Source organism: Haliotis asinina, chromosome 4, assembly GCF_037392515.1.
Source record: "Haliotis asinina isolate JCU_RB_2024 chromosome 4, JCU_Hal_asi_v2, whole genome shotgun sequence".
Classification (NCBI taxonomy): domain Eukaryota; kingdom Metazoa; phylum Mollusca; class Gastropoda; order Lepetellida; family Haliotidae; genus Haliotis; species Haliotis asinina.
This window is the reverse complement of record NC_090283.1, coordinates 27,973,568-28,001,163: the sequence shown is the minus strand read 5'-3', so window position 1 is coordinate 28,001,163 and position 27,596 is coordinate 27,973,568. Positions and strand designations below refer to the sequence as shown.

General features: G+C 37.2%; 2 protein-coding genes across 2 annotated transcripts in view; one reads left to right on the top strand and one right to left on the bottom strand.

The window, feature by feature from the left end:
* Positions 1–27,099, top strand: part of LOC137282417 (D(2) dopamine receptor A-like) — a 33,811-nt gene extending 6,712 nt beyond the window's left edge. The window contains exon 2 of the mRNA XM_067814164.1: positions 24,363–27,099. Within this exon, the coding sequence (XP_067670265.1) occupies positions 24,363–26,284 (1,922 nt within the window). The 3' untranslated portion in view covers positions 26,285–27,099. The remainder of the gene's footprint in view (positions 1–24,362) is intronic.
* The window catches only part of LOC137281471 (26S proteasome non-ATPase regulatory subunit 1-like), a 274,250-nt gene that overhangs the window by 203,311 nt on the left and 43,343 nt on the right, over positions 1–27,596 (bottom strand). The window lies entirely within an intron of this gene.

The following is a 27,596-nucleotide window of genomic DNA, read 5'->3' as shown; positions in this document are numbered from 1 at the left end:
ACATAGTGTTTACATAGACTCCACAGCTGACAAAACACAAAGTGAAGGATGTACATTGGTGAGCACCATGAAACCTACATCCTGGCCACTAATCGGCTGAGACTACACTGCTATATATAGCTCTACACTAATGTCAAATGGTAACCAAAGGTGGCATATGCTGTTCAACTTTGTTTTATTTCACCCAATAAGATATTTGATCAATCAGAAACTTTATCACCTTGTTACATCAACACTGCAAGTGCAGATCATCTGCAATCTTCTCTTGAAAAAACAATTATCAAATATGTTTTGAGAATTCAAAGTTATGATAGTAGGAGGAAAACAAATAAATCATGTTAACAAAACTTACTTTTTCCATAAGACAAAAACAAACAGAGTAAATTTAATGTCACAAACCATTCTGCAACCAACTGGAAGGAGGAAACACCTTTCCTGCAAAAATCAATAGTTTAAATCTATTTTCTGACACATCTGGTTTGAAAGTTCCAAGCCAGCTCAGACACATTGATCAAGTAAAGGGCATAGCAGCATATCATTAACAGTACAAGTGGTGACTGACACCATCAAATATCTGTACACTCCACACATTGTCCTTAACAAGGAACGTCTTTAACACCAGGATGGAACACCTCCACCAGTTAGTGCCTCCAATATCTCTACCCTCGGCAGCTTTAGCTGCTCCCAGTCCTGGACAGCATGTATTGCGTGACATTTGCCTGGTTTTGTTACCAACACAAGATCCCGCCAGTGCTATTGTGTTACTACTAATAGACTGCAGCAAGCTGTATTCTGTGACAAACCATTATTCTAAATAGCCAAATTTACTGAACACATTATGCGTCAGGAAAGTGACAAATGAGGCATGTTTTATCTTTTATTCCACAAAACTTAAAGGTACAGGCCTCTGGGAATGCTAAAATACACACAGTTTTCCCAATAATTGATTTAGATATCCATTATGCATTGCTAACATTTGCATTCTGATAACAATTTAGCAATTGTTCCATAAAAATGTTTCTAATTTAATCAGATATTCTACCACAACAGAAATATGAATATGCACTGGACAAATCAGTTTTACACAAACCTTGCAACTGGCGCCTACCTAAGTATAGAATCACATTTCTGAAAATCACACTTTCCAGAGAGCAGTTTGCACACAAGCGGTTCTGCACTTCAAACTTGTCATCATTCATTGTAGTACGACTAACTGCCTGGAGATTACATTCCTTTATCCGACCTATATATATATATATATATACACATATATACATGTACATATACACATATACATATATACATATACATATATACATATACACATATACATATATATATATATATATATATATATGTACCATTTCTATTAAATATTTTCCATGGATTAATTTAGTCCCCAAGTGAACTAGATACCATTTGCTATCACCTTCATAAGACAATTATCACTCAGCAAGATGACAAGATAAATATGCAAAATCACTCATATATTTTCATTTATCTAAAATTAATTTAGAAAGTCAGAAGATCTACATGATCTTGGTTGTTGACAAAACTGAGACTAATACTGTGGTATAGTAACTAGCCATTTGTCAGTTACTTTAATAACGCATGAAAGGAGAGCACAAGATTGCTTTTCTTGTGGTTGGCTCTCATTCATACTGTCTCCATCACAACTAATTACAGTGTCTAGCTGGCTTTGGCATTTTCCTGAATCTTGGCTTGTCTTTGGTTTTCATTAGAACCATCATCCTATATGATTGTGTGTGCAATAAAGCTAATAGTCTTACTTTACATTCCATTCAAAATGTTGGGTGTAATGAATGCCTGTAGAATGTCAAAAGTGTCGCAAATAAATAACAATTCTTATTATCAACACCAGAACAAATATTTTGTTTATGCTGGTTTTAAGACAAGCAGTGTATCAAGTATTAACACACTGACTTGTGAAAATGTTTCAGGAGTGAACAAATAAAAGTGTTGTTCCAATAATAATCATCACCACAATAATTGCAGTCAATCATGCTATATAAATAAATCACAAGTGCAAGGTGGCATGAAAAACTAGGACCATGAGTGCTAGTTGGTTGGAAAGTCTGTGCTAATTTAAATCCCTGTTCAAGCAAACCATTATGAAGGACAAGGCCGAACCAATCCACCAATATATCTACTACCATATTGATAGTCATGCAAATTATTGACTAGCCTTGAAATAAGAACATAAACGTTTGCCACATTGTGGTGTCCATCCACTTCTCAAGCGAATCAACTTGAGTCAGTTTCACCTAGAAACCCAGAATGTGAATGATCATAGACCACATGGCTCTTGAGACTGACCTCATTGATAGCTTAATGCCCACCTGTCAGTTCTTAGACGAGTGACAGCAACTGATGATTTACTTATGCCATGTCTCAAGTATCAGCACTACACTTGCAGTATATGAAGTGCTGCAGGTACAAACTACTTGCCAGATAAGCAGCATGATAACACAATCTTTCATTGAAAGTGAAAATCCACACTGATAATGTGCTGGAATATTTTGACTGGATAGTGTTCATCTGCTGATATAATGTAGGTTTATTCAGTTTACAAGTCTCAACATCCCAAAATAATTAGCTTTAGGTGCAGAGAAAACATGAAATTAAATTTCTACATGCTGGACAAATGCTTAAAATCTATTCTTCTTAAAATGTTCAAGTTTTTTGAAAACACATAAAATTTCTGTAAACTCCCACTTACCAACTATATAACACAAAAACTAGATTATACTATAAAAAGGAGATGCTTGTCCCATTTCCTTGTCCCTAGTAAATATCATCCACTAGTCACCTGAGCAATTTATACAGCCTGTGTTGCTTCCATGTACTTTTTATTAACCTCAAACAATGTCCAGATTCAACATGGTCCTCCTGGTCTTGAAACAGTAAGGCAACATATAAAATACATTACGTGCCACTATTTTTACACTGGCCTTTCCCTTGACCATTGAAAACAGGTCTCTGCATCCTGAACCTGTCTGATATGACGCCCACTGTTGCCTAGTCCTACCCAGTCTGTGAGTCTCTGTCCTACCTACTATATGTACCTGCTTGAGTAGGACCTGAAGAGCAGATGCTGACAAGGTCACAGTGCGATATCCTAGGGCATTCAGTCAGCATGTTACACAACTCTAACCTACCAAGGTGTCTTGAGTGCAATGTTGGAAAAGCAAAACGGATTTTTTTTTCCTTCTCCTTACTGACTTAGGTTTAAGTAAATACTTAGCTGCCATTTTAAGTGCAAGACACTTTACAGTTGTATGCTTGAAAGTTTTTCGTCATTACAAGGATTGGTACAATTGAGACCACATTACTGGCAAGCCCCTGCAGACTGCGCAGCTAACCTAATAACACACATGGATGTGCAAAGTGTTAAAAACAATGAAAATGTGAAAATGTCCTCCAGTGCAGGACCCAGCCAATGTTTGAGTATTTATGGAGCCATGTCATAACACTGCATCTGTCTGAAACATACTCATTCATTCACTCAGTACGATAGTGTATGCGGAAGCACCCCTGTCTTATCTTCAGGACATATGAAGGAATATTCCTTCTGTCTTATCTTCAAGACTCCTGAAGATAAGACAGAGAAGGAATATTCCTGCATATGCATATGCAGGAATTTTCCTCGGGGAGGCAGCAGTGAATATTTTTCCAAGCCATACATATGTCAGCATAAACAGAGAGAGCTGTCTCACAGACATGCTTGATGTGACTTGTACAACATACATAAGCACATTTGAAGTTCATTCATGAAGCTATTCACATCTGTTGAGGATTCAGTCAGTATGGTCTCATACTGTTTTCAGCAATATTCCTTTCTGTGCTGAAACTTCCCACTGAAATAGTGCGGTGGCTGAAACCATCAGTCAAGTCTGATACAAGAGCTTTAAAATGCAGTGACAAAATACTATAACCCAGCATACAGTGAAATACGAGAAAGTGGAAAAGGGTTTAAGTTGAACAGAAACAATTATTGACAGGATCTCTATTATGCTGAGTAAGCAGAGGTCATAAATCTTGTTATATTAGAACAGGTATTAATGTGAAGACAAACAGTTCTTAAAACATGTTGGTGCAGTCCTTACCACTGTTTACCAAAATGCAGCTTATCAAAAGATAACTGCTTCTATCTTTTACAATAATATAATTGAATAATTAACATAAAACAAGAACATTTATTTGCATAATAATGGTTCTGTGCATGTCTGGCTGCAGTCATCAAGGAAATACTGAATTGCCTTTGTGTGTAGCAGAATATTATATTAGTTTTGAACTACAGTTCTCATAAAACTGATATCTAAAACCCAACTGTAAAATATCACGTATGCATCCTGACAAATTCTTACAATTAAAAATATCTATGAGACAAATTTAGAACCAACCATTTCCATAGAAAGGACAAAAATATATGATCTATTGACTTCACATGCATAAAGGCACCAAAGTCAACTAGAGCTCACAATGTGCATATCAAGCATTAGGTTCCAATCACTAGTCAGTTTGACAATTCTCTATGCCAAATGTCGCCATCAAAGATTGTGATACTTCTCCATGTTCCTCAGGAAACAAAAACAACTCGAATGTCAGTTGCCGATATTTCTTCATAAAGCGAATAAAAAAATAAATCTATACTTCCAAAGCATGACCAATCCAGCAGGAAATTATGTGTTTCTAAGTTTCTAGAAGATATGTTGAATGTTTCTCTAGTTGTTTTGGAAACTTTGGAGTAACTAAGAATAAAAAGCAATTTGAAGCTGTCCAAAACATGATTTGAATCTCAAGTGATCAGGTATTGTCAAAGTAAAAGTCAGAGGAAACTTCCAAAACTGACATTTTTATCAAGAACTTAAAAAGAATGATGTTAGAAATGCATTAATCATTTGTCAAGTTTTCTGGATGTCACATCATTCTAAGTTAAAAATCAGCTGTAGTTTTGCAAACATGCATTTGCTGTGGCACTTAGTGTAATTCACTTGGAAGCATAGAAATCATTTGATGATGTTTGCTTGCTGTTCACTAGAACAGCAGAAGTACAATCCTCCGATGAGGGATCATGGTAAGGGAGTATGATCCAGTATAACAATACATTCTTCTACACAATACATTGGCTACTGGTGTTGGCAGACAGTCTTTGTCAGTGAAATCCGATCAATATCATATCAAATGTAAAATTTCAAAAATGTTGATACATGTATTTTAGAATCAGGCCAATAGTCCTAATTGGCTCAAATTTCTTTACAGTCCTCTGGAGAACCTCTCAAATCATTCAGTTCTGCTGAAATTACACACAGAACTTTTTAACATTCTGGCTACAGGACCAGCAACATTATGGGGATCAAGTAAAGATTCCAGATTTCCGTGAAGTAAATTCAGCGGATTAAACTTGACAGGTTCAGATGGGGAGAATCTCTTATGGAAAAACTAACCGAACAATTTTGCCAGACGCTTGCACCACAAGTGTTCAGTCTATAACTATTTCTATAGAATGGCTACCACAAATCTTTTCATTCTATTCAACAGCTCAAAATTAATCTTAACATTACATATGTACTATAAAGTTTCAAAGTTTTCTTTACAGTACATATTGCACTACGTAACCTGTATTTGGATTTTGTACAGACAATTCTGGATCATGTGTGATCAGGTCTGGATCAGAAGTGTTTATCTTAAGATATTACAAAATCCTTAAAAATATTCAAAACTGAAATGAAAGAATGGTGGCCTTTTGAACAAGACTGTAAAAGCATGCTGCTGACATGCATCACAATAATTATTTCTCAGTACACTATCAATAAACCTTTACAATTTTGCCACAAGGCTACTGATCCTGTATCCCTGATAATCCATGATCTCTTGCTCATGCCTGGCATCTTTCAAAATCACCAAAGGGGACACTACTCAGAAATATTTAGATTAAAATCCGCCTCTCTGCTTGGGGGCTACTAATGGCCAGCAAGGTTTGTGTAGGGACCAGAGACAAATGTAAATTTGTGCTGATAAGAGTTTGGTGAGTAGGAGTCGAATGATCTTCAAGTGTCAGAGCTGTACTGTTAATGCTATCTGCTCTCAGATAAAGTAGTAAGGACTGCTCTCCTTGCCCTGAACCACTGTCCTTGTACTGCTGTCCCTGTACAGGGCGTCACACAGTGATGAAACATTTCCCATAATCTCCTGTCAAATTTCACACCTGTTTCTTTCCTTCTTCAAGAACAAGTAGTTTTTGTTGTTCATAATCTAATTATATAATGGTGACTGTAATTAGGATTCTGTTTTTTCTCAGATCATTGTAAATGTTTTGGTGCCTGAATAATTTGGTTTTATAATGGATGAAATACTGTCATTTTGGCATAACCAAATCCATTGATGTTCCACTGGTGTAAGAAAACCAAGATTCCTTTCATTGATTCCAATGTGTATATACTACACATATATAAAACATGTTCCAGTCCATTCCAAAAGATACCTTGGTGAAGAAAATGAGCTGAAGTACGTATAAATAATCATTCCTGGAGCCATCCTGCCATTTCCAAGCTCGGGTCAGTGAACATGTTCAGGGGAAATTCTTCATGATCTGAAGAACTATGGAGATTAGAACTGCTGTTTCCATTAATGTGCAGATAAAATAACTAGATGTGGCGAATTCCACTCAGTCAAGATTAATCTGGTCTGACACACGTGTAATATTGTTTGCTGTGGAAACTCGATCAACCAAACCAAAAACAAAAAATCAATTTAATGCTATTGTAAAACTTCTGAATGCTTATGTCTTTTGATATGATTTTCCGCAAATGAGCTTACAACAATGATAGAAATATGACCAGGTTTTGGAGATTTTAATGTTTTATGTGTCATCAAATAAACAAGATCTATACACTGATCATTCACTTAAGCTTCAAGTACTGCCAGAAAAGTGATGTGGATTCACGGCTTCCTGGAAACATCTAAGTTCTCATTTATTCTTGTCCATTATATAATGTTGATGTTGATTAGACAGGTATGTGGTTGGGTAGTAATTATCTTCATAGCTTCAGTTTCTACAAATAAGTCCATAGCTATCATTAAACAGAAGAATGGAACCAATCTTCACTGACATCAAAGTGTGAACACAGCCTCTGCCCAACACAAAAGCATCATCAAATTGAATGACATGAACATTATGCCTGAAACTACGCAAATTAAACAACACTGATAAAGGGTAGAAGATCAAACAGTGCCACAAATAAATCAGCAAAGGACAGTGTTTACTACAGTACATCCAAATGTGCTAGTGCACCTGACAACAGATCATCCTTGTGTACTCCAGTATAGTTCAATCAGTACCTTGAACTTCACTAGTACCAAGCATCTGGATATGCTGGTCATCTGTGTCAGTCATCACAAATATAAGTTTGTACCACTGACCCTAAATCTCATGACTATTCCTTACTTGGCAACAGAGCAGTCAGTAATACCCAGTTATGATAAGTTTAGCCAATAAATCCATCTGCCAAGCCTAGACAGGCAGTACTAGACAGTTGGTGACCATTGTCTCATATTGTCAGCAGCAGACAAAGAAATGTGCGTAATTAGGTGTCAGAAACTCACTCTTCATAAACTGTACACATTCCACAAGCAGATCATCACGCTTCAGGTTAATCGCTCTTTTATGACCACTTTTGATTTAGCTGTCAGGAGGTGATATTATCAACACACACAGTGACCCGAGTAGTGTGTGGTCAATGGATGGTTACCTTGACCAAAGGCCTCCCTTGACTAGTCTAGCCCTTGTTAATGAGCAGTGATGGTCAAATCATAAAGTCTACAGTATCAGAGCTCCAGTCTAGTCCCTGTGGAGTTTCAACATTGCTGATAATCAGGTGTTGGGACTTGCACGCTTCCCCTTTTGACCAAGAATGGAGGATGGTTGGAAATGGAAGCAACCATAGTGATCCTAGTCTGATCAACATGGAGTATCACTTCTTAATGTACTAGTCATAGCTAAATCAGTGACAGGGGGTGATTCAGTGCTCTGTAGCAGAAAGAAAAGACAGGCATTACTGTAACACCCCTAATATATTCCTGCAATATCACATCAGGAGACACCAAAAATGGGCTTTTCACATTGTACCAATGTGGGAAACAGAACCTGGGTCTTCAGCTTGATGAGGCAAGTGCTTTAAACAGGAGAATACCCACCACCCCTTTTCGTAAGAGATTGTTTGTTTTAAGATCAAGTAAATGGCTTTTTGCTCTTGAAATCAATGTAATGACAGGTAAAAAAAATAATATGCATTTGAATGTGTTATTTTCAAATGTGTGAAGATATCTTACAAAATGTCTGAAAACATGCAACAACTGATTCCTTGCACTTTCAGACTGCAAAGGTCGTTAAGACTGCAAGAGAATGTTTAATCAAGCAGAGTATTTCTATGTTTCCCTACTTGAAGCTGGTTGAAGATGTTTATAGAAACTTGCCTGAGCTACTCAATCACTTAAAAACTCCTTACGATCTATTTAAAAAAGTAATTATCCCTGAGCATCAAAGAACAAGTCTTCCCAACTGTTAAATGACAAAACTGATATTTTTGGCAAGGCCATTACCACGGGACATGAAATGATCTCATAAATATCTGTCCTCTGGAATAATGGAAATCTGCTTGTGGCAAAGTGTCAAGACAGGTGTCACAGCAACAAGAGAGGCTGGCATGGATTTTTCATCAAGAGATATTGATGAGAGGACAGGACACTGACTGACATGCCTCCACTGTCAGTGGTCAGAGCTGACCTTTCAACAGCCATGTGACATCCCCTAGTCTATACAATTACATGGATCAAAGAGGGGCAAATCTGTTGGGCCAGTGCACCTATCAGATCTGATAACTTAGCAAATTGATCCTGCAGCAGCCAGCACTGGGTAATTAGATACAGAATCCTGCAAATGGAGCCATTAATCCAGAACATCACCATTTGATAGCACCAATTTCATGAATACCTGAGGCAACCCAATGTCACTCAGGAATAAATTGACAATGGTCTGAGTGACAATTCATTTGCAAGTTGGAGTGAGATAGATTTAACACTTCAAAGAGCATTTCAGTTATTTACCCCACAACTCAGTGCAGTTTAGATTTAGGTGGGGGGATCATCCAAAGGAACCTAACACATCAGCTGGTAATGCTTGTGGAACCCATGGGCCTTGATACAGTGCTGATAGTCCAAGGATGATTATCACGATAACTCTGCAATCAATGACCAGCAGAACCTTGGTTTGGGAACCTAACTCAGCATAATGAATTGTAGCACCTGTGATCAATGGGCCATCTATGTTTGTATGAATATGGAATACAGACAGGGATTTTATATGATAGTAGCATGTTTTTGAGCATCTGCAGTAAGCCAAAGATCCTGATGTATCTCACCTGATACATCTAAGCAGCTCATCTCATACATCTTATTCGGTTTCATCTCACTTGATAGACCTCAACCAAGCATCACACCTGACACATTTCAACCAAGCATCTCACCTGACACACCTCATCTTGCACATCTCACCTTGTACACAACATAAATGCCATGACACTTAGGTAAGGAAATCTGACTAATCCACCAGTTCTAAAATAAATACACTTGGTGCAGACAATGTATGTCTTCTGTCGAACTTGATAAGAAAACATACACCAAAGTATTGAGGCAATCACCAGCCTATAACTTGCATTGATAACCTGTCTGAGTAAATCTAACCCCTGTATCCATAAAACATGAGTCAACAAACTAACACTTAGGCAAATTCCAGACACCCAGACTGAAGTCTTCTCCTGTACTGGCGGTAATTCACAATCATGTATCCACATAAATCTACAGAAAAACTTAAAAACCAACCACACAATGAAATGTCTCACCCTGTACAAACTTGCAGAAATTATTTTTAATTCCTGTTTTCTTGTACCTACAGATACAACCAACATGTCACATCCTCAGATACTGAAAAAATGGCTGGTGTAAACATCATTAAAACTAAACACTGACTTCAAATATCACTATCAGTCAAAGCTGCCTCACACACATTCCAGATTTCAACATGATGTTTCACATTTCTTCTTTGACACCTAAATTATCAAGCTGTTTCTCCAAGAAACCAATTTCCCTCCCAACATGCCCAACCGAGTGCAAGATTGGTGGCTACCAACTCATTACAAACAAGTGTAGATTTGGACAAGCCAGTTTTGAAACACTAACAGTGTCAAGAAAACGCTGGAATATTGCATTCAGTGCCATCAACTTTATCCATTATAAAGGAAATGACTACATGTTCAGCCATCTCCAGACTATTGGCTTGTTTCCATGGTCCTAATGGCCCTAAGGCAGAGCAGGACACAAGATTTGACATATGCATATATGCATGCACGCAGGAACGGGCACACACGCACACACACGCACGCACATGCACACATGCACACACGCAAAGTAACTCTTCTTCAAGAACTTGGCTGCCTCTGCTCGTTACTATGGAATTGATACGAACATAATCTGAAAATACTCAGAGAAAAATGTTTCAGCTACAGAGTTAAACAGAAAATGATCAATTCTAGTTATCCCATATGTCCTAGCAGACTAAACTCATTAAAATGGCTGCTCAGTTTTCTTTACAGCAAACACCAGCCACACATATGAATGCTTCATCATGTTATTCCTCTCATTGCGTGGGCTCTCATCTATCATGGCCATTATTGTAAGGTGCTGTCAGTATTTACCAAACATCCCTTCTCTGTTTACTGTTGACCATAATCAGGTAAACAAACTCTCCATGCAACTGGCTATTCACAGGTATATCAGCTAGATGCTGTTCAGCCATTTGCCACAGAGCACAAGTATGGCCAGTAAATGATATACACAATCTGCTAGAATACAATAACACAGGTAGGAATTCCTCGGTTGCCGGCAGCCGTATCAGCAAGCTGTTTCTTAGTCAATACTTGTGTAATGTATGCCCGCTTAACCCACATCGCTGTATGCATGGAAACATGTCTTATCATATCTTTAAAAGGCCAATACTGCACATAATACTTAGGACAAAGAAACATGTTTTTTTCCATGAATAAATACACTATTTCAGGAGAAGAGTATAAATCTGAAATAATACAAAAATGAAGTACCATTATGCAAATATTCCTTCATAAACTTCTGTCAAACATTTCATGATAAAACACACATTTTCATTGTGTTATTGGAAGTAAAAAAAAATGCACTTTACATCCTATTTTGAACACTGGTTTGTCATTTTCAACTACTGCACACAACGTTCTTGCAATGAACCAAAATATGTAGCAGAAAGTTAATTCCAGGCCTCACCACCTTGTGCTGAGTCTACAACATGATAGTAAATGTCAACAGCATGCTCGCAACAGCAATCAACAACTCTTTAACAGCCAATCAGACACGGTGCTCTCATCTAATGTGTAGAAAATGGTCCTTTCTTGTAAGGGATGGGGTCCTTTTCCATCTCTCTTCCCCTTAAACAACTCCTGCAAAGGTCAGACTGTCTGCGTTTGTGCATGGCAAGATCTTAATTATCGTCCGCCGCAAAGGAGAATGATTTGCTTTACTACCATATTCATAACACAGACTATGCAGTTCCCATAAAAGCTTCTTGTTGTTCCCCTAAATGACCAAATTAGTCAAGACACATTTTGTGTCAGTGGGTCTGACACATAACACAGTAGCCGAAGACTACAACAGGTTGATTGTTTCATCACAGCCAACAGAGTCTGCTCATATCCCTAGTGACCCAAAAGAAACTTGTGGTGAAGCAATTATGTAGGGTAAGGATACGTCCTTCCCAGTGGTATAGCTCCTTAACAACTGATTGGCCCCATCACCTACTTTAGGCCATTCTAGCCTTTGCATGCCAAATTTTAACACTCGCGTATCTAAGTTTACCATGTCAGGAAGTGTTAACCCCACTTGGAACAGTTTCGGTTGTATCAAGGGATGTTTGCAACTTGAAACAACTGGCGTCTTCATGAAAAACCAAACATCATTAATAAGGTCTAATCCAGCATTTGAAGACATGGCCGGAAAAACATCCTTGCACAACCCAGGGAGATAACTCCAACTACTGATTAAAGCAACTCGGACTGTTTAGTCACTAGTTCCCATGTTTAGGATCTCAAACTGAACTAATATAACCATTGAAGAATGCTACTTTCAACAAATATATAATTAAATGAAAATAAGATGTTATTCATAACTTCTTGAAGGTATTATTATACCCCATTAGGATAAGCACCATTTCAATCACAATTCATGTTTTGATAAGGCACATGTTTGCTGCAAGATGATAGTTTAAAATAGAATTGGCACCCACTGAGATCAGCAAAACCAATGGGTCATCTTCAGATAACCCTTCACAAGAAGAAAGCTGTCTATATATCACACAACATGTACAGAAGTCTGGGCCAAAAACCAAATGTTAAGGCTTTCACAAAATAACACTTTTCTTGCAAGCCAACAAGTGATCCAGAATGCTTTAATTCCAATACAAGTCCAACACAATATAGTCTCCCAGAGTCACATAGAGCTAAATTCTTCAGCTATGTCTGGTTCAGTGAAAGCCATTTGACATCATGAGATGTGTTAACACAAGGGAAACCATCTGAGAGATTCTAATGGAAATAATTAAAGGAACATTAATGGTTTGGACAATAATGCATTTAAAACGCTGTTAAAACATTCCCTCACACTATGCATCTAACAACGTCACAGAATCATGAATGTAGAAGCACAGAAACCCCATGGCATACCATAGACCTAAACCGTTGAACATTTCATGAGTTGCAGGCTTAATTCCCTTCCTGTTATCAGTATGTGTGGTTCCCTACACTGAAGCATACTTACATGTTTAATGCTAATACATGAAATGAAAAGAAAGTAAAGGAACTGATGAAGCTGCTTCTGTCCTTATGATAACATCAAGTGTGACCAAAATAACATACCTCGCATCTACTTCACCTGCATAGCCTAAATGTACAGACCTTCTTTCATCCTACCTCTCCCAAACATCAAGTTGGCCCCATCAATCGACATTATTGAAACTCTGCAATGTTATCTACACTTACCCGTCAAGTTCTAACTCTACATCCAGCATAAGCATATCCACATCTTCCTGTAAGCTGATAGACTTTCACAAGTCTCTAATGTAAAAATTAATAGCTGAGACAATAATTTCTAAAAAATCATAAATAGCACACTGGGGTCGTTAGAACTGTCTACTTATAAAATCTCAACTTGCCTAGAAGATTTCTGTAAATCCATGGACTCAGCATTCAGTATAGCCATGGAACCAGGCTAATCAGTTGGTAGCCTTGTTGGTGTCCATTTCTTTACCTATTCCTAGATATCTACCCCTCTAAATTACCTGTCACCACATCACTAGACTGCTCCTTCACATCTACATAAACTTGCTGATTTCATAACTTTTAACTGAACATCTTGCTTTTTCATATCAGACTGTCCATACAGACCTCTAGAGACATTTCATGAAGTGATGCTACCTTCACATCTATATAAACCTGCTGATTTCATAACTTCTGACTGAACATATGGCTTCTTCTTTTCTGACTGTTCATATACACCCTGAAGACTCTTCCATGAAGTGATGGTACCTTCACATCTATATAAATCTGCTGATTTCATAACTTCTGACTGAACATATGGCTTCTTCTTTTCTGACTGTTCATATACACCCTGAAGACTCTTCCATGAAGTGACGGTACCTTCACATCTATATAAATCTGCTGATTTCATAACTTCTGACTGAACATATGGCTTCTTCTTTTCTGACTGTTCATATACACCCTGAAGACTCTTCCATGAAGTGATGGTACCTTCACATCTATATAAACCTGCTGATTTCATAACTTCTGACTGAACATATGGCTTCTTCTTTTCTGACTGTTCATATACACCCTGAAGACTCTTCCATGAAGTGATGGTACCTTCACATCTATATAAACCTGCTGATTTCATAACTTCTGACTGAACACATGGCTTCTTCTTATCTGACTGTTCATATACACCCTAAAGACTCTTTACCTATACCAACCTTCACCTTCAAGCCTTCACCTATACCAACACATCAGTCAGCCTTAACACCTAGAGCTTGGTTATGATAACAGTCTCACTTGAATACAATCTAAATCACATTCCAGACTTTCAAGAGTCACAAATTCTTACACATGTACATGGTGAAAGGCAATTTGGAGTTGACATGAGAGCTGGATGTTCAGAATGTAGCAACAGGCACTTAAAATGTTGACCCTTCAGGCAGCAAAGAAAACATTGACAAATCTCTGCAAAGTCTCACAACATCTACAGTATACGATTTAATTTACTTTCATTATCTTCAAAAGATTTTCACTTAGTTACACTTGAATAATTTTGTTATATTTAACACTGTTGCTTTATAACTGAAATAATAATTTTCAGCTCCTTTGATTTATTCAAAAGAAGTTCTCTGAAGCCTTTTGGAAGATACCTTAAACAAGAAACACAAACTGTGAGTGAGTTACTGACAGCAATAACACGTTATGTCTAATGGCAAATGCATTCTGAAAAGGCTCAGTAAAATATCAGGCTTTTAAGGGTTGTCAGTGGTTATCAGATCAGATGGCTTTCAGCATAATTTCTACTGTTGAAAAATACAGAACTTTGTCAATCAACAGGATTACTGAAGTAATTTCACATATGTAAATTAATACTTATCATACAGGAAGCCTTGAAAGAACTGAAATCTTTCTTAAAAACAGTAGACAAAATATCTAAAAAAGACATGAAACTGAAAGAAAGAAATATTTTAGAATTGAAATAACCAGTCCCACTCAAACAATTCCATTATGAAGAAATACTGTTATTTAGACAGAAGTCATCTGCTACACCATGAAACATGATCTATGGGCTTGCCATGGAGATGTTTGAAGTTTCTTAACTTTATATCAATGCCCTATGGGAAAGGAGCAGAAACCAAACAGACTTGCTAAGTCCAGAATCTGTGTTTTTTTAATCTCTGAGTCATGAACATTACTGTACCTTACTCGAATACTTGCATTAAGAGAAGATGCAACCTTGCATCAAGCTGCTTGTGCTATGAGAAAGTCAAATCAGATCTTTCTGCTATACAGATAACATAACTAAATTTCAGTTCTGGTTTTATGAATATTAACCCTTGTCTAGACACTGTGGCATCTACATGAAGCTGGTGTATTTTCAGTGTTTGCTGCAACTAATGGAACAAAGCAATAATGCCTTCTCCATAAGTTGAAGACCTTTGTCAGCTTGAGAAAGAATGCTGCCAAAATCACTGCCCCAAAAAACAAAACTCCACAAAGAATTACTGCCAATGTCCACAGTATCTACAGAACTATTCACAAATTATTCGAGATCAATTGTCTTGACTCTACTCAATTGTATGACCTTTTGTCCTCTGAATGTCCAAATTCTCTTAACGACTGCTTCAAGCAAACTGATCAGGTGACTTTGGTTAAATTTCCATCAAATGTCACGGCCATCTGGAAGCAAGAAGCTGGCAATGAAAGCTCTATATCCCCCAAACTAGTAGACAAATTATATAAAGCTCTTGGCCATGACAACACCTTGCTGGAGGTTGCTACTCTTAACTCAGTAAATCTCATTTGGAGACAAGTTCTCCAGTTGGATGAGGGGCCCAAATGTTGCCTGCAGCAATGTGGAGTAATGTCACAATGTGTGATCACCAACAACTTAGAGAAATGCATCCTCATTTCAAGTGGAAACAGTTTACCTCCAAGCTCTAAGATCTGCCTACAAGTTATTTACGATGTGATTGGAACCTCTCTCATGATTGCTCTTCAATGGCTTAGGTAATATTCACTGTTGGATTTTTTAAACATATTTCATTATGGTGATGGAAAGAAAATTGCAAATGCAGCCTTCATAAACAGCAATATACAATTTTCATGTCTGCTGCAAAGGAAACTGTCCCACACAAAACTTTTGAATACAAGTAGAAAAAACATTCATATCTCATTAAAAAACTGTCTTATCAGCTTATCTCAACTGCAAAGTTAGGACTACATTGGAACATTCTTCCAAAAACAGAAACTCCCACATACTTTCAAACTCTTTTCAAAATACAATGAAAACTTTCCTTGTCTGGTGTTCAGTATAAACCAGATTGATAAACATGGCCCCTCTGAGTGATCAGCTACATCATGCATGTGCAAAACATGCAATTAAGCTTTCCATGCGCAGTGCCTACGTCAGTTGCAGTTGTTTGTGAAGATGCTCTGGTGACGCAGCTAGCGTGCCCGCGTGGGTTAGATGTCTCACTAATTGAAAGTAACACAAAGATCACCATGCTGTGAGGGACAGCTAGGAAATTGACAACCTCGCACTCTTCCCCTTCTGATGACACGAGGGGGAGCTATTACATACAGCTCTGTCTTTACGAGTGATCAATTTCCTAGTGGACCTTGTCCATCAAATCTACAGCATTCTGTCAATCTTTCAAGGAAGACGGCTTCAGTCTGGACAAGGACCATAGCACTGGCCACAAAATGAATTGTCCAGGAGTTGCAGGAATCAAGGCAGCCTCTAGCCATGACTCCTGGTTCAATATTTCACTCTGAAGTTGTGCAGGACAGGTGTTATCAGTGCCTAGAGTAGCATAGGAAACACATTGTATGTGACAGTAACATACTGTCCAGTACTTTATGTCTAAGAATTACTTCACTTTGGTGAAATTACAATTCAAGCAAGGAAATATATTACATGCATTGAATACCGCCTTTTTCGTTATTACTCTGCTGGCAAAATTTATAAGGTTAACCTTTTCAAACTTGACATGTTCTAAGATGACAAATCTGAGGTGCTAAATCCGAACACTAAAGAAGAAATCCTTAAGAATAATTCCTCCCCGCCCTTCACTTCTGAACAAACTTTGACAACAATTCCTAATTTCCCAATTTATCATCGCTGTTAAAAATGTCAACCCTCATATTTTCTAATGTTCAGTGTCACAGGATCTGCTGTCTCTTTCATGTTCAATTTCCAAACGGAGACTTGAAGAATAATGGTTATGGCACATCTGTCCACCTCACAATCCATTCCTGATTTAGTGGGCTGATATCATACGCCCCCTTGTTTCAGCATCAACCCATGAAATTACACACCGTTACTTCCGGCATCACTACAGTCTGCATTATCTGTCATGCAATAATTGAAAGCTTTGTCCAAAGAAATTCTAAAAGCATTGAACTATTCAATACAATGCATAACAAAAGCTCTGAAATTACCCAATTTGCTTATATTTACAAAAAAGCCGAAATATCAAACATAGATCTCTAAATTGGTCTGAACATGTTTGCATATCCCGCTGTTGCTAACAAATCAACTAATTACAGCTTTTGTGAATAGTCTCAACACATATACGCTAATGACTGATTTTTAACTTGGAAAGATATGTTAAGAAATACATCAATAAATCAATAACACCATTTGTGTCTTTCTTGAAATTCAGTTACACTTGGACATATAAGAAGCTGGCAGTTCAATTTGGTGTTCTGTTCAAACAGTCACAGCTCACTATTCCAATCAGTAAATGGAGACATCAGCCTTTTTTATAGTGTTTTTAGAATGAAGACAGCCAACATTCAAATTTCTTTCCACAATAAATATTCCAAACAGCTGCAGTCACTCGCTTGTACATAGCATATGTGCTTATTGGTACCGAGCACAATTAAGTCACACATAATTCATTTGTATATGTATGTAGAGCACTAATTTCCATTTCAATATTTCATTCATACTGAACTTGAATCATCCAATATAATACCCATTGTTATACGCGCTACTGAACAAAACACTAACACAATTTATTCTATCTTCAAAGATTTCCTCATCCTCCTTACAACCTGTCAGGCATTGACCTCTAAGAAGAAACAGACTAATGTGAACACTTAAGTGTTTTGCATTCATCTTAATGAAATATTACATCTTTTTACAAAAAACAGTACCCCAAACAACAGGAGTTTATTTTCAAGAAGATATCTGTGAGTTATAATCTACATCAGCGACTTTCAGAAACAGTCAAGAAACTCTGACATCCATTCGACCTGACAACACTCTTGTGTACATCCACATTCCATTCAGAATTATTCCCAAAATGTTCTTCAATCGCCAGTTCTCATAAACAAGCCTCTCTGTCTGCTAATCCCTGTTTATTCCAATCTGGCCCCATTCTGGTTTCCACTAAGAAACGTGTGAAGATAGCAGAGTGTTTCTTCCTTCAGGCAAACTCGCAATACCAATCACAGACGGCCTGTGCAAGCAACTCGTCTGGAGAGAATCATAGCACACACAAATTGCTGCAATTCGTATCTCGGTCTTGCTCTTCATGCCCCAGACAGTATCTGTATCGGAACACCACTTCCATTAATTTGAAGATATTAGTATATCTGGGTGTTCATTACAGTGATATTTGGTAATAATTACACTGACTATTTATACTACTGATTCTCACATACAACATGTTAACAGAGATCCTACAGTTTTTTAATCTTACTTGAAGCAACTAAATGTCATCTAAAACATTCATATCCACTATCATTCAAAACTGATCCATGATATTTCACAAATTTCCATAAAAACAAAATGTATTTATCCACAAAGACAAATAATTACTTAAAACCAAACATGAGAGTATTAGCCATGAAGAAATGAAGCGTACTTTTCCAAGTAATTTCTGAATAATGTAACTCCAAACCTAGAGAACTGTCACTACCATTAATATCAAAATATTTATCACACATTTTCTTATGTTGAAATAGATTTGATAAGAAGATGAATTTCTTTTAATTCTTTTGCAAGGCCAAATAATCATGTGCGTATTTGATTTATTTTCCCAAAATATCATTTAAGACCTTGTTGAAGCGTCAAACAGTTTTGCCAATCAATACCACATCACTGATTGGACTGTTCATGTAATTGAGTTCCAAAGATATCCTGATTGTTTGACGACATGCACCGTAGTTTAACTTCAAAAAGCCATTGCAGAAATGTATGTGCTGACATGGAAAATTTGTATGAAAAGGTAATTGACCGGTGATGGTACACATTCACAAGGTCAACCTAGCTCCATTTAGAGATGTTACTTTGCATGGTGTTATGCAGTAATTTATAGATCAGGTTGTCAGTAGTAGCTGGTTTAAAACATTAACCATGAAATGATTTCTGAGGATTACAACATTCCACTGCTTGATGGAAGAATTGATCCAAAGCTCAAACCCTCATTCATCCTATATCAAAACCATTGATCAACAGATTGACAACAATTACTCTTTCCTTTCATTCAAAATGACCAAAAATAAATTTTCTGTCAAATTACTGCATACATTTCCCAGCAATCTGACAACCTCAAGAAAAGAATCATTCTGATTGTGTGACTATTTCAAGGCAATAACTGGCTCCTGTGAACTCAAGACCGCTGGTTCACGAGACATGAAACTACTTTCCAAAAGGCTAATTATTTCTGTAACTGTTATTTTCACACAGCGAAGGTCATTATGTACACCAGGACGGCAAGAAATCAGCAAAAGTTCTGGCAGAAAAGTCCATGTGGATTTCCTTCACAGCAACCACCATGAAAATTCCTTAATTTGCCTTGCTTCTTTTGGGCGCTCCTAGAAGAATGCATCAGGTAGAAGAATACACTGAATTGATTATCTATCACTTACATTAGCTGAAGAAGGAGCTGGTGTTGAAAGTTGTGAAATGATGATGGATTTGATGTGGTCAACTGTCAGACAGAGATGTATGCTGCTGAAACACTGTTCAAAGGTTTATCTAACAAACTACACCAACAAATCTAAGTAAATTCACACGAGGACAAGTTGAGTTATTACACCCACACATGGCAGAAGAAAATCAACAGCCAGAAAAAATTGAAAAAACACTTAAGCATGCAAATTCAATTACAAATGCCACTTCATGTCAATAATTTGAATTTGTGTACAAATCCATCAGCATCTAAAAATAAAGTAACAACTCTGATGAATGTTTTTTGTCAGTAGTGAACACAAACATTCTCCCCACTTGGAACTTTCATGCTTTAATGTAGCAGACTTTAATGGGGATCTACTGGTCAGATAAACTGCAATATTAAATCAATGGTTGGCATAAATGGATATCTACGGTTGAGATCACCTGGACTGTTTAATTCAATAGCTGACATGAATGGGTATCTATGACTGAGATCACATGGGGTATTAACTGATTGTCTACAGTGAAAATTTACCAATTAATTTCACTTTAAATTGAATAACATGAAATTAAGTTCACGAACCCTCATAATTTTACCCTGCAAATTGAAAATTTAAGTCTCATAATTATAACTTAGGACAAAAGTTGTTTAATAAATGATCATCATTTCAAATTGCATAATTTGTTTGCATCAAAAAGGGGTATGTACAGTAAATGAAACTCCGGGAACAAGTAGGGATGGTTAACAAGTTAACGCTCATCACGCACTGCACGTGCATTTGTTTCACTGTCCTAACTGAATCACCTGGAATATTAATTTAGTAGTTGAACTGAATGGGTATCTTTTGTTGAGATCTACTGGAACTTAACAGCTAACATGAACGGGTATGTATTGCTGAGATCACCTGCAATATTAACTTGAAACATCTGTGTAGTAAACTATTATCAAAGACACTAAAACAACTTTCTTTAACCATAAAGAAAAGTTGATTATGTCCCAAAGGCTCTGAAACTGATACATGAAACAATTTCTGTATCACAGTTGACAAAAACTGAGAGCAAGAAGAGGAATCAGTTCATTCTCCCAAATACCCATGAGTAGAGCAAGATGTAGAGTACTTAACAACTGGTGACATGACAAATACTGTATGGGCATGTTGGGGTAACACTATTACTATATCACAGCATGTTGAACAGCGGAAAGCCATGACAAACGTTTACCACTTTGGCACAACCCATGAGCCTGTCTCTGATATTGAAAAACATAACAGGAGCTAACTGAGATTTGAACCCAGAATCAAAGGTTTCTTCCATGCCCAAGGGAGGAGACTCTGCACAGAAAAATGCCATGCCTTAGAAAACTGGGACACCCAATCACCCTGAAAAATCGATGATAAAAATGAATTATTTATATATATTTTCAGCTTTAATCACAGCAACTTCTTTATGAACCATCACTTTGTTGATTCCAAGTCAAATAAGATTGTTTTAATCAATATTTTCCCTCTCGCTGCAAATTCTTTAAAGTCAATCTGCATTAAGCAAAGGAATGAAAGAGCATCTCACTTTTTTGTTTCATCTCAATGAAGTTGAAAGTGTTGATTCAATGGAATAAAACATCCTTTACCACTAAAATATAAAATGTACCATTCAAGCATATTGTATCCTCATTCTAGGTGTCCTTCACAAATATACTATCAACAACCATAAGTAGATAAAGACCAAAATGTGTTTTTGAAATGTGGAATGAAACTTCCTTTATGATACTGACTCTTAATTTGTTACAAGTTTAATGTCCAAAATTTTTGTTATGGATACCGTAGCAAGCTTACTCTTTTCAACACAACTGCCTTTTCCACAAGGTGGTAACTGATGGAAGCAATTGCACTGATCATGCTTGAACATAGGCTTTTAGCTAATTACAAATCATCACCAAATGTTTGACATTTCCAGTCGTCAAGCAATCAAATCTCTAAAGGGATAACCAAACTAAACCAAAACATATCAGTCATGAAGAACTGTAGGAAACAATATAAATTCATTTACAAAATTAGAAATCTAGTTGTTTTGTCTAATGTGAAACCATCCTTGTTTCTGGATGCATGAAACACCGGATATCCATGATTCCCACAGGAAACTTTGTCCTCCACGTGTCCAGAGCCATATTTGTCCAAGTGCTCTTTAAGTGTCAAGAGAAAAGACTGGGAACAGATTGGTCACAACTGCTGCCACAATGACCAAAAGGCAAGGACTAAATCCTTTCACTAAACACTAATGTGGTCACTAAGATAACTTTAGAGCAATGTTGTGGAATGGGAGCTAAGGTTAACGTCAGTAAAGGTTGCTTTGTGAAAGGAGCTGATGGACACTCAAATATGAATGTCATCTCACAACAATAATGTGTATCTAGACCCCACCTGTCAAATCCTGCCTATTCAGGATCAAATAACTACGATCAAAACTAAAATTGAAGTTTACAGCATGTTAGCGATTCACTGAAGGCAAACTGACAGCATGAGTTCAATTTAGGATGAGAATTATTTCACACATTTAACCACCACTCCAAATATCCATCATCCAAGGGTGGTTGGGGACATCTGCATCCCTGAATCTCAACAGAGATGAAACTCGGATGTTCACACACTTCCAAAAACATGAGTCTCATTTTTAAAAACCAAATAATAATCTCATAATCATTTGCCAACATAAACACCAAATACTCCAAATGACCTTAAAAAAATAAATACACTTTTTACAAAAATGTTATCTTGAATGAATAATCAGCACAACCCCCACCAATATTCTGGTTAATGCCTATTTTGGATCTGCCAGTCCTAAAGTACGTGATTGGCTCTTTATGTAAGTGCATTGGAGCACGTAATGGGCAACATTAGAGCCAGGAATAGACTTTGATCAGCCAGGGATATTGCTTCTGTATATAGTCTCGAACTCCTTCTTAGCAATACCCAACAGATACCATCAATTCACAATAAGGTCAGTCATCCTACAGATGACAGCCTTGTATTCATGAGGTCATCTAACAAGGTTGTCTTCAAATCATGACACTTTTTTGTCATCCCCAAACTGTCTCTTCCTATGCTGGTACTGCCTAACCAGTCGAAGCCGTGTGTAGTTACTGGCTTTCTCATCATCGTTCAAATAGAGATTGATAACAGTAATTGCATTTGTGCTTCGATGCATTTTCTGAACTTTCATATTCTTCGATGGATTTTCATCAAAGGTTTTCCTTATCAAAAAGAAATACTACACTATGAGGTAATGAAATATTACAGTATCTCATGTTGCCTGAAACATCTATATCTTATGTTTCCTGAAGTGCAAAGAAAAACTGTATATTCATAATAGTATTATGACTGCTTCAATACTTCCATCAAAGAGACAACATTACAGCACTTGTGTATCATGTTAAAAACTAAGGTGACCTCAAGTGTCCTGGTGTCCTTAAAGGTGTCTCCTATAGTATTAAAACTAGGGCCCATAAATCTTCATCTTTTGGGGTTATGATAAGAAGCAAAAAAGAACACTGTTGATCAGTCATCAACATAAACTGATGCTCATGTTGTCAACCACTGGTTAGCCAGACAGTCTTGATTACTTCCAATCCACCTTGACTGGATACTGCTGGAAAATTGTGAACTGTGAACTGATCAACAACACTATTCTCACTCTGATTCTCAAAAATGTCTCTTGGAAAAGTTGTTCATTCATGAACAACCTGGTCTGCCTGGTATGGCACATCCTCCAAACAAATAAATCTCATAATCAGCACATCTCATTAGCTGCTTCCCAGCACTATCACAGCCCAAATAATTACTCAGCTAATTATCCACCTCAGTAATCTCAGTAGCCTGGTAATTAACAACAACTTATTCCAGTTCATTACAGCCTGACCTACTCATGCTCCAGTGGAGCAATGGTGTCTTTGAGATCACTTCATCAACCTTATTGACCACAGATTCTCACTTGATGAAAAATGTCATTGCCCCTTGATGATTTAATGCTGGGCCTGTTAAGGTCGATATAAATTAATGTCTACCTGAAGATGATAAGATGCATTCAAGAGAGTTAGACCTTAATTACAGACGTACCAAATCAGATCCTAAATCCATTGCATACAGACACATATTCAGGGGCTTGATGAATAATAACTGAAATATTTACCAGTTTTAGTTCATAATAGTTAAAAAAAAGACAATTCCTAAATATATTTAAAAACATTAATGCTTGTGAACTAACAACTGTGAAATTATCAATTATGCCATGTCAGTTGAAAAACGAAAATATCTGGGGCATTTCATCAGACTGAACACAGTTTGTCTTTTGATCCAAGTAGCAAAATTCTTCATCACTTGTAGTACTTATTATTTGTGTACATATGTTATGAAAGTAACAAACACGCAAATATACTAATGCATTGAACATGAAAAGGATGAAAGGCTCGACTGATACTTCAGAGACTGTGTATAATAAGATCCACTTCAATTATCTTCACAATATCTCTCTTTTAATACTGCGATTTTCTGTTACAGGTCTGTTTCCATTGGACCCTGAGCTGTGTGTATTGTGGGTGACCAGTGATGTGCTGATGTGCACTGCTTCCATCTGGCACATGTGCACAATGTCCATGGATCGCTTCTTCACGCTGAAATACCCCATGAGATATGGCCGAAATAAGACCAAGACAATGGTGCTAATGAAGATATTTTTTGTGTGGGTTGTGTCCATTGCTGTCAGCAGCCCTATCTGTATACATGGATTTATTGACACCTCTGTTGTCTATCACGATGGATTGTGTGTTCCCACGCTAAAAAACTTTGTAATTTATGGCTCAATCTTTGCTTTCTACATTCCCCTTTTAATTATGATTGCAACGTATGTGTTGACAATTAGAATACTGTGGAAAAATCAGCGTTTGATGAAGAGAATAGAAAGATCAGACATGCGTCCCCGCCTTACCAATTTAAATCAGGATTACAATCTATCAATCCCACGTCTGCTGACATCATCCCATGATGCATCTGCTTCAAGGCGTGTCAGTTTCCCTGACAGCTTTAAGTTCAATACCTCATACCTCATGCCTCCAAGACGTTCCATGCCTAAACCTACTCAGTCTTCCAGCCCCACTCAGAGTCCTGAAGCTTCAGAAACAGAGGATGATGAACTGGACCCCAAGAGCTCTACACAGCTCCTAGATAAAAGATCCCAGTCCTACAAGTCCCTTTGCCGCCATGGAGAGGATAACCTAATGCTCAGATCTCGTTCTAAGGAATCAATCTACAACCCTTCATTTGAGGCTTCTGATGATGAATGTAACATAGACAGGACAGAGATGAAAATCAGATGTACCAGGAACTTTTTACAAGTCCCATCTCTGCCATTTAGTCGACAAGGTCGAGGACATGCTCTCTATAACGCTGTATCAGACACCAAACTGGATAGTCATAACAAACCTAGTTCTCAACAAAGGGCACCCTTCCATCGCAGTGCCACAGGACTGGATAATTCTGTGGATTACAAAACACAGGAGTGGGATAAGAGGTTTTTCCAGATCCAACAGGAAATGGATCAGTGTCTCCAGGATGCAGAGAAAGAGAAATTCCGGAGAACTGACAAACCGGAGCTAATATTTTGTGAGGATTTTGTTCGTTATTCTCTTAAGCCCTTGTGTCACTCAGCTCCCAATACCCCTTTGAGGTCAGGGTTCATATCAGACTCCGGGGATTCACTTGATGACAAGGATACTAAATCTACATCGTCTAGTTCAGATATCATAACTATACACTTGAAATCACCTAAAAAATCCAAAACTTCAAGCCCCAAAAGCCTAACACCAAGAAGCCAAAGTCCACTATCTCTTCAAAGCCCCAATGGCGGGTTACCCAAAGATATGATCAGTAATCCTCCAGCAGATCTACTTTCTCCTGAGGAGGAACACATAATGAGTGAATCAGGTGACAACAGCGCAGCTGAGAGTGATGACCAGCAAGGAATGAGACTAAAACAGAGGAATAAATTCAAGAAAAGTTTCAGAAATACCCTTCGTATGAAAACACGACCAGTGATTAAGCACCTTTTATCTAAAAAGACAGCCACAAATGAGAGAAAAGCCTCTAAGGTTCTTGGGATCATATTTTTAGTGTTTGTGTTCTTGTGGACGCCATTCTTTATTGTGAATATACTGTCTGTGACGTGTGAGCCTTGTATGGAGAAAGTGACAGCCACCATGATGTCCGTGTTTCTGTGGATGGGCTATGCAGCCTCTCTTGCCAACCCAATCATATACACCATGTTCAATACAGCTTTCAGACGGACATTCATCCGGATACTGACGTGTAAGCTGAAGAGACGCACCTCCAAGTACGCCGAGACAGCATTCATGAGTTACACCACTATGATGAACACTGACAGGAGGAATACAATGACTGTTCTTATTAAAGATGATTCAAGATGACTGAGATAGGAACATAGGTGTAAGGCTCAATCAAGGGATCTCAACAGATGCTCTACTTCAACTGCTTATCTTCGCTGTCTATTGAAACAATGCAGGGATTTATCTGGCACTGATAGACAGGTGGCTATAGAAATGAAATGTGCAGGGAGAGTGAGAATGAGAAAGAGAACAATAGAAAGATGAGTATGAGTGCAAGTCAGAGAGTGAGTAAATGAGTTTAGTTTTAACCCGCTTTTAGTAATATTCAAGCAATATTATGGCATGGAACACCAGAAAAGGGCATCACACATCAAGGCAGAGAGATCAAGATCAGAATGGTGTCCAAACTTGGAACTTCCATTGATCAGTATTTTCTGAACATCAGAAGCATTTTACATTGCATTAAATACCAATTTTTCATCTTCCTGTTTATTGACACAAATCTTTTGAAAATCCACACCACTGGTTCAAAACTACCAATATGATAGAGTGACATGAATTTAAAATTCCACTTCAGAAACATTTACTGACATTTTCCACAAGCGAATATGACCTCTAAGCCAGTCCAGATAAATCCCTAAAGCTTCAGTCATAAATGCCATAAATAATCAAAACATGGAAGCAGAAAAACATGAAATTCCAACAATGCTGCAAGAACCTGTTAACAAACATGGATTTCACAACATTTCCATCTTATTAATCAGTTACCACAAATGGCATGTCCTTCATTTTGAATATTTATGGCATTAGAACAGATTTGCATTTGTGCCAAAAAAAATGGTTATAATGTTTCCAGATATTGAACTGTTGCTGGCTGTATTATTTTGTTTCAAATGTAAAGTACCTCTTGAAAGTCCTATCTGGTGAAACAAGTTGCCATGGAAACCTTCTGTTGATATGTCACGTTTCATTGTTTATTGATTCATTTATATTCTTTGTGTTTTGTTACATATTGTTTATTGCTATTTATTGAATACAATATTCACAAACAATCATATCACATTTACACGACTATGAAAAAATCTTCATCATACAATGCTCCTGTAAAACCTTTCAATTAAAATTTTAGGAAATGTTACCATGGTTGTTGACCAAAGATGATATTTTTGGATTATAGGAAATTTTTTCATCAAAAGTCTTAACATTGTACATACTTGGTGGAATTTTGTTATTTCTGATGTGTATTCAATATTGTCTGTTGTAACTGAATAATGTGCAAAGTGTAATTCTATTACATATATATATATATCCCTTGCAATTTCATAATTGGAAAAAATAAATGTATTTTTCTTGTGAAAACGTATCTGTACCGTTTTGCTAATTGAAAGTCGAC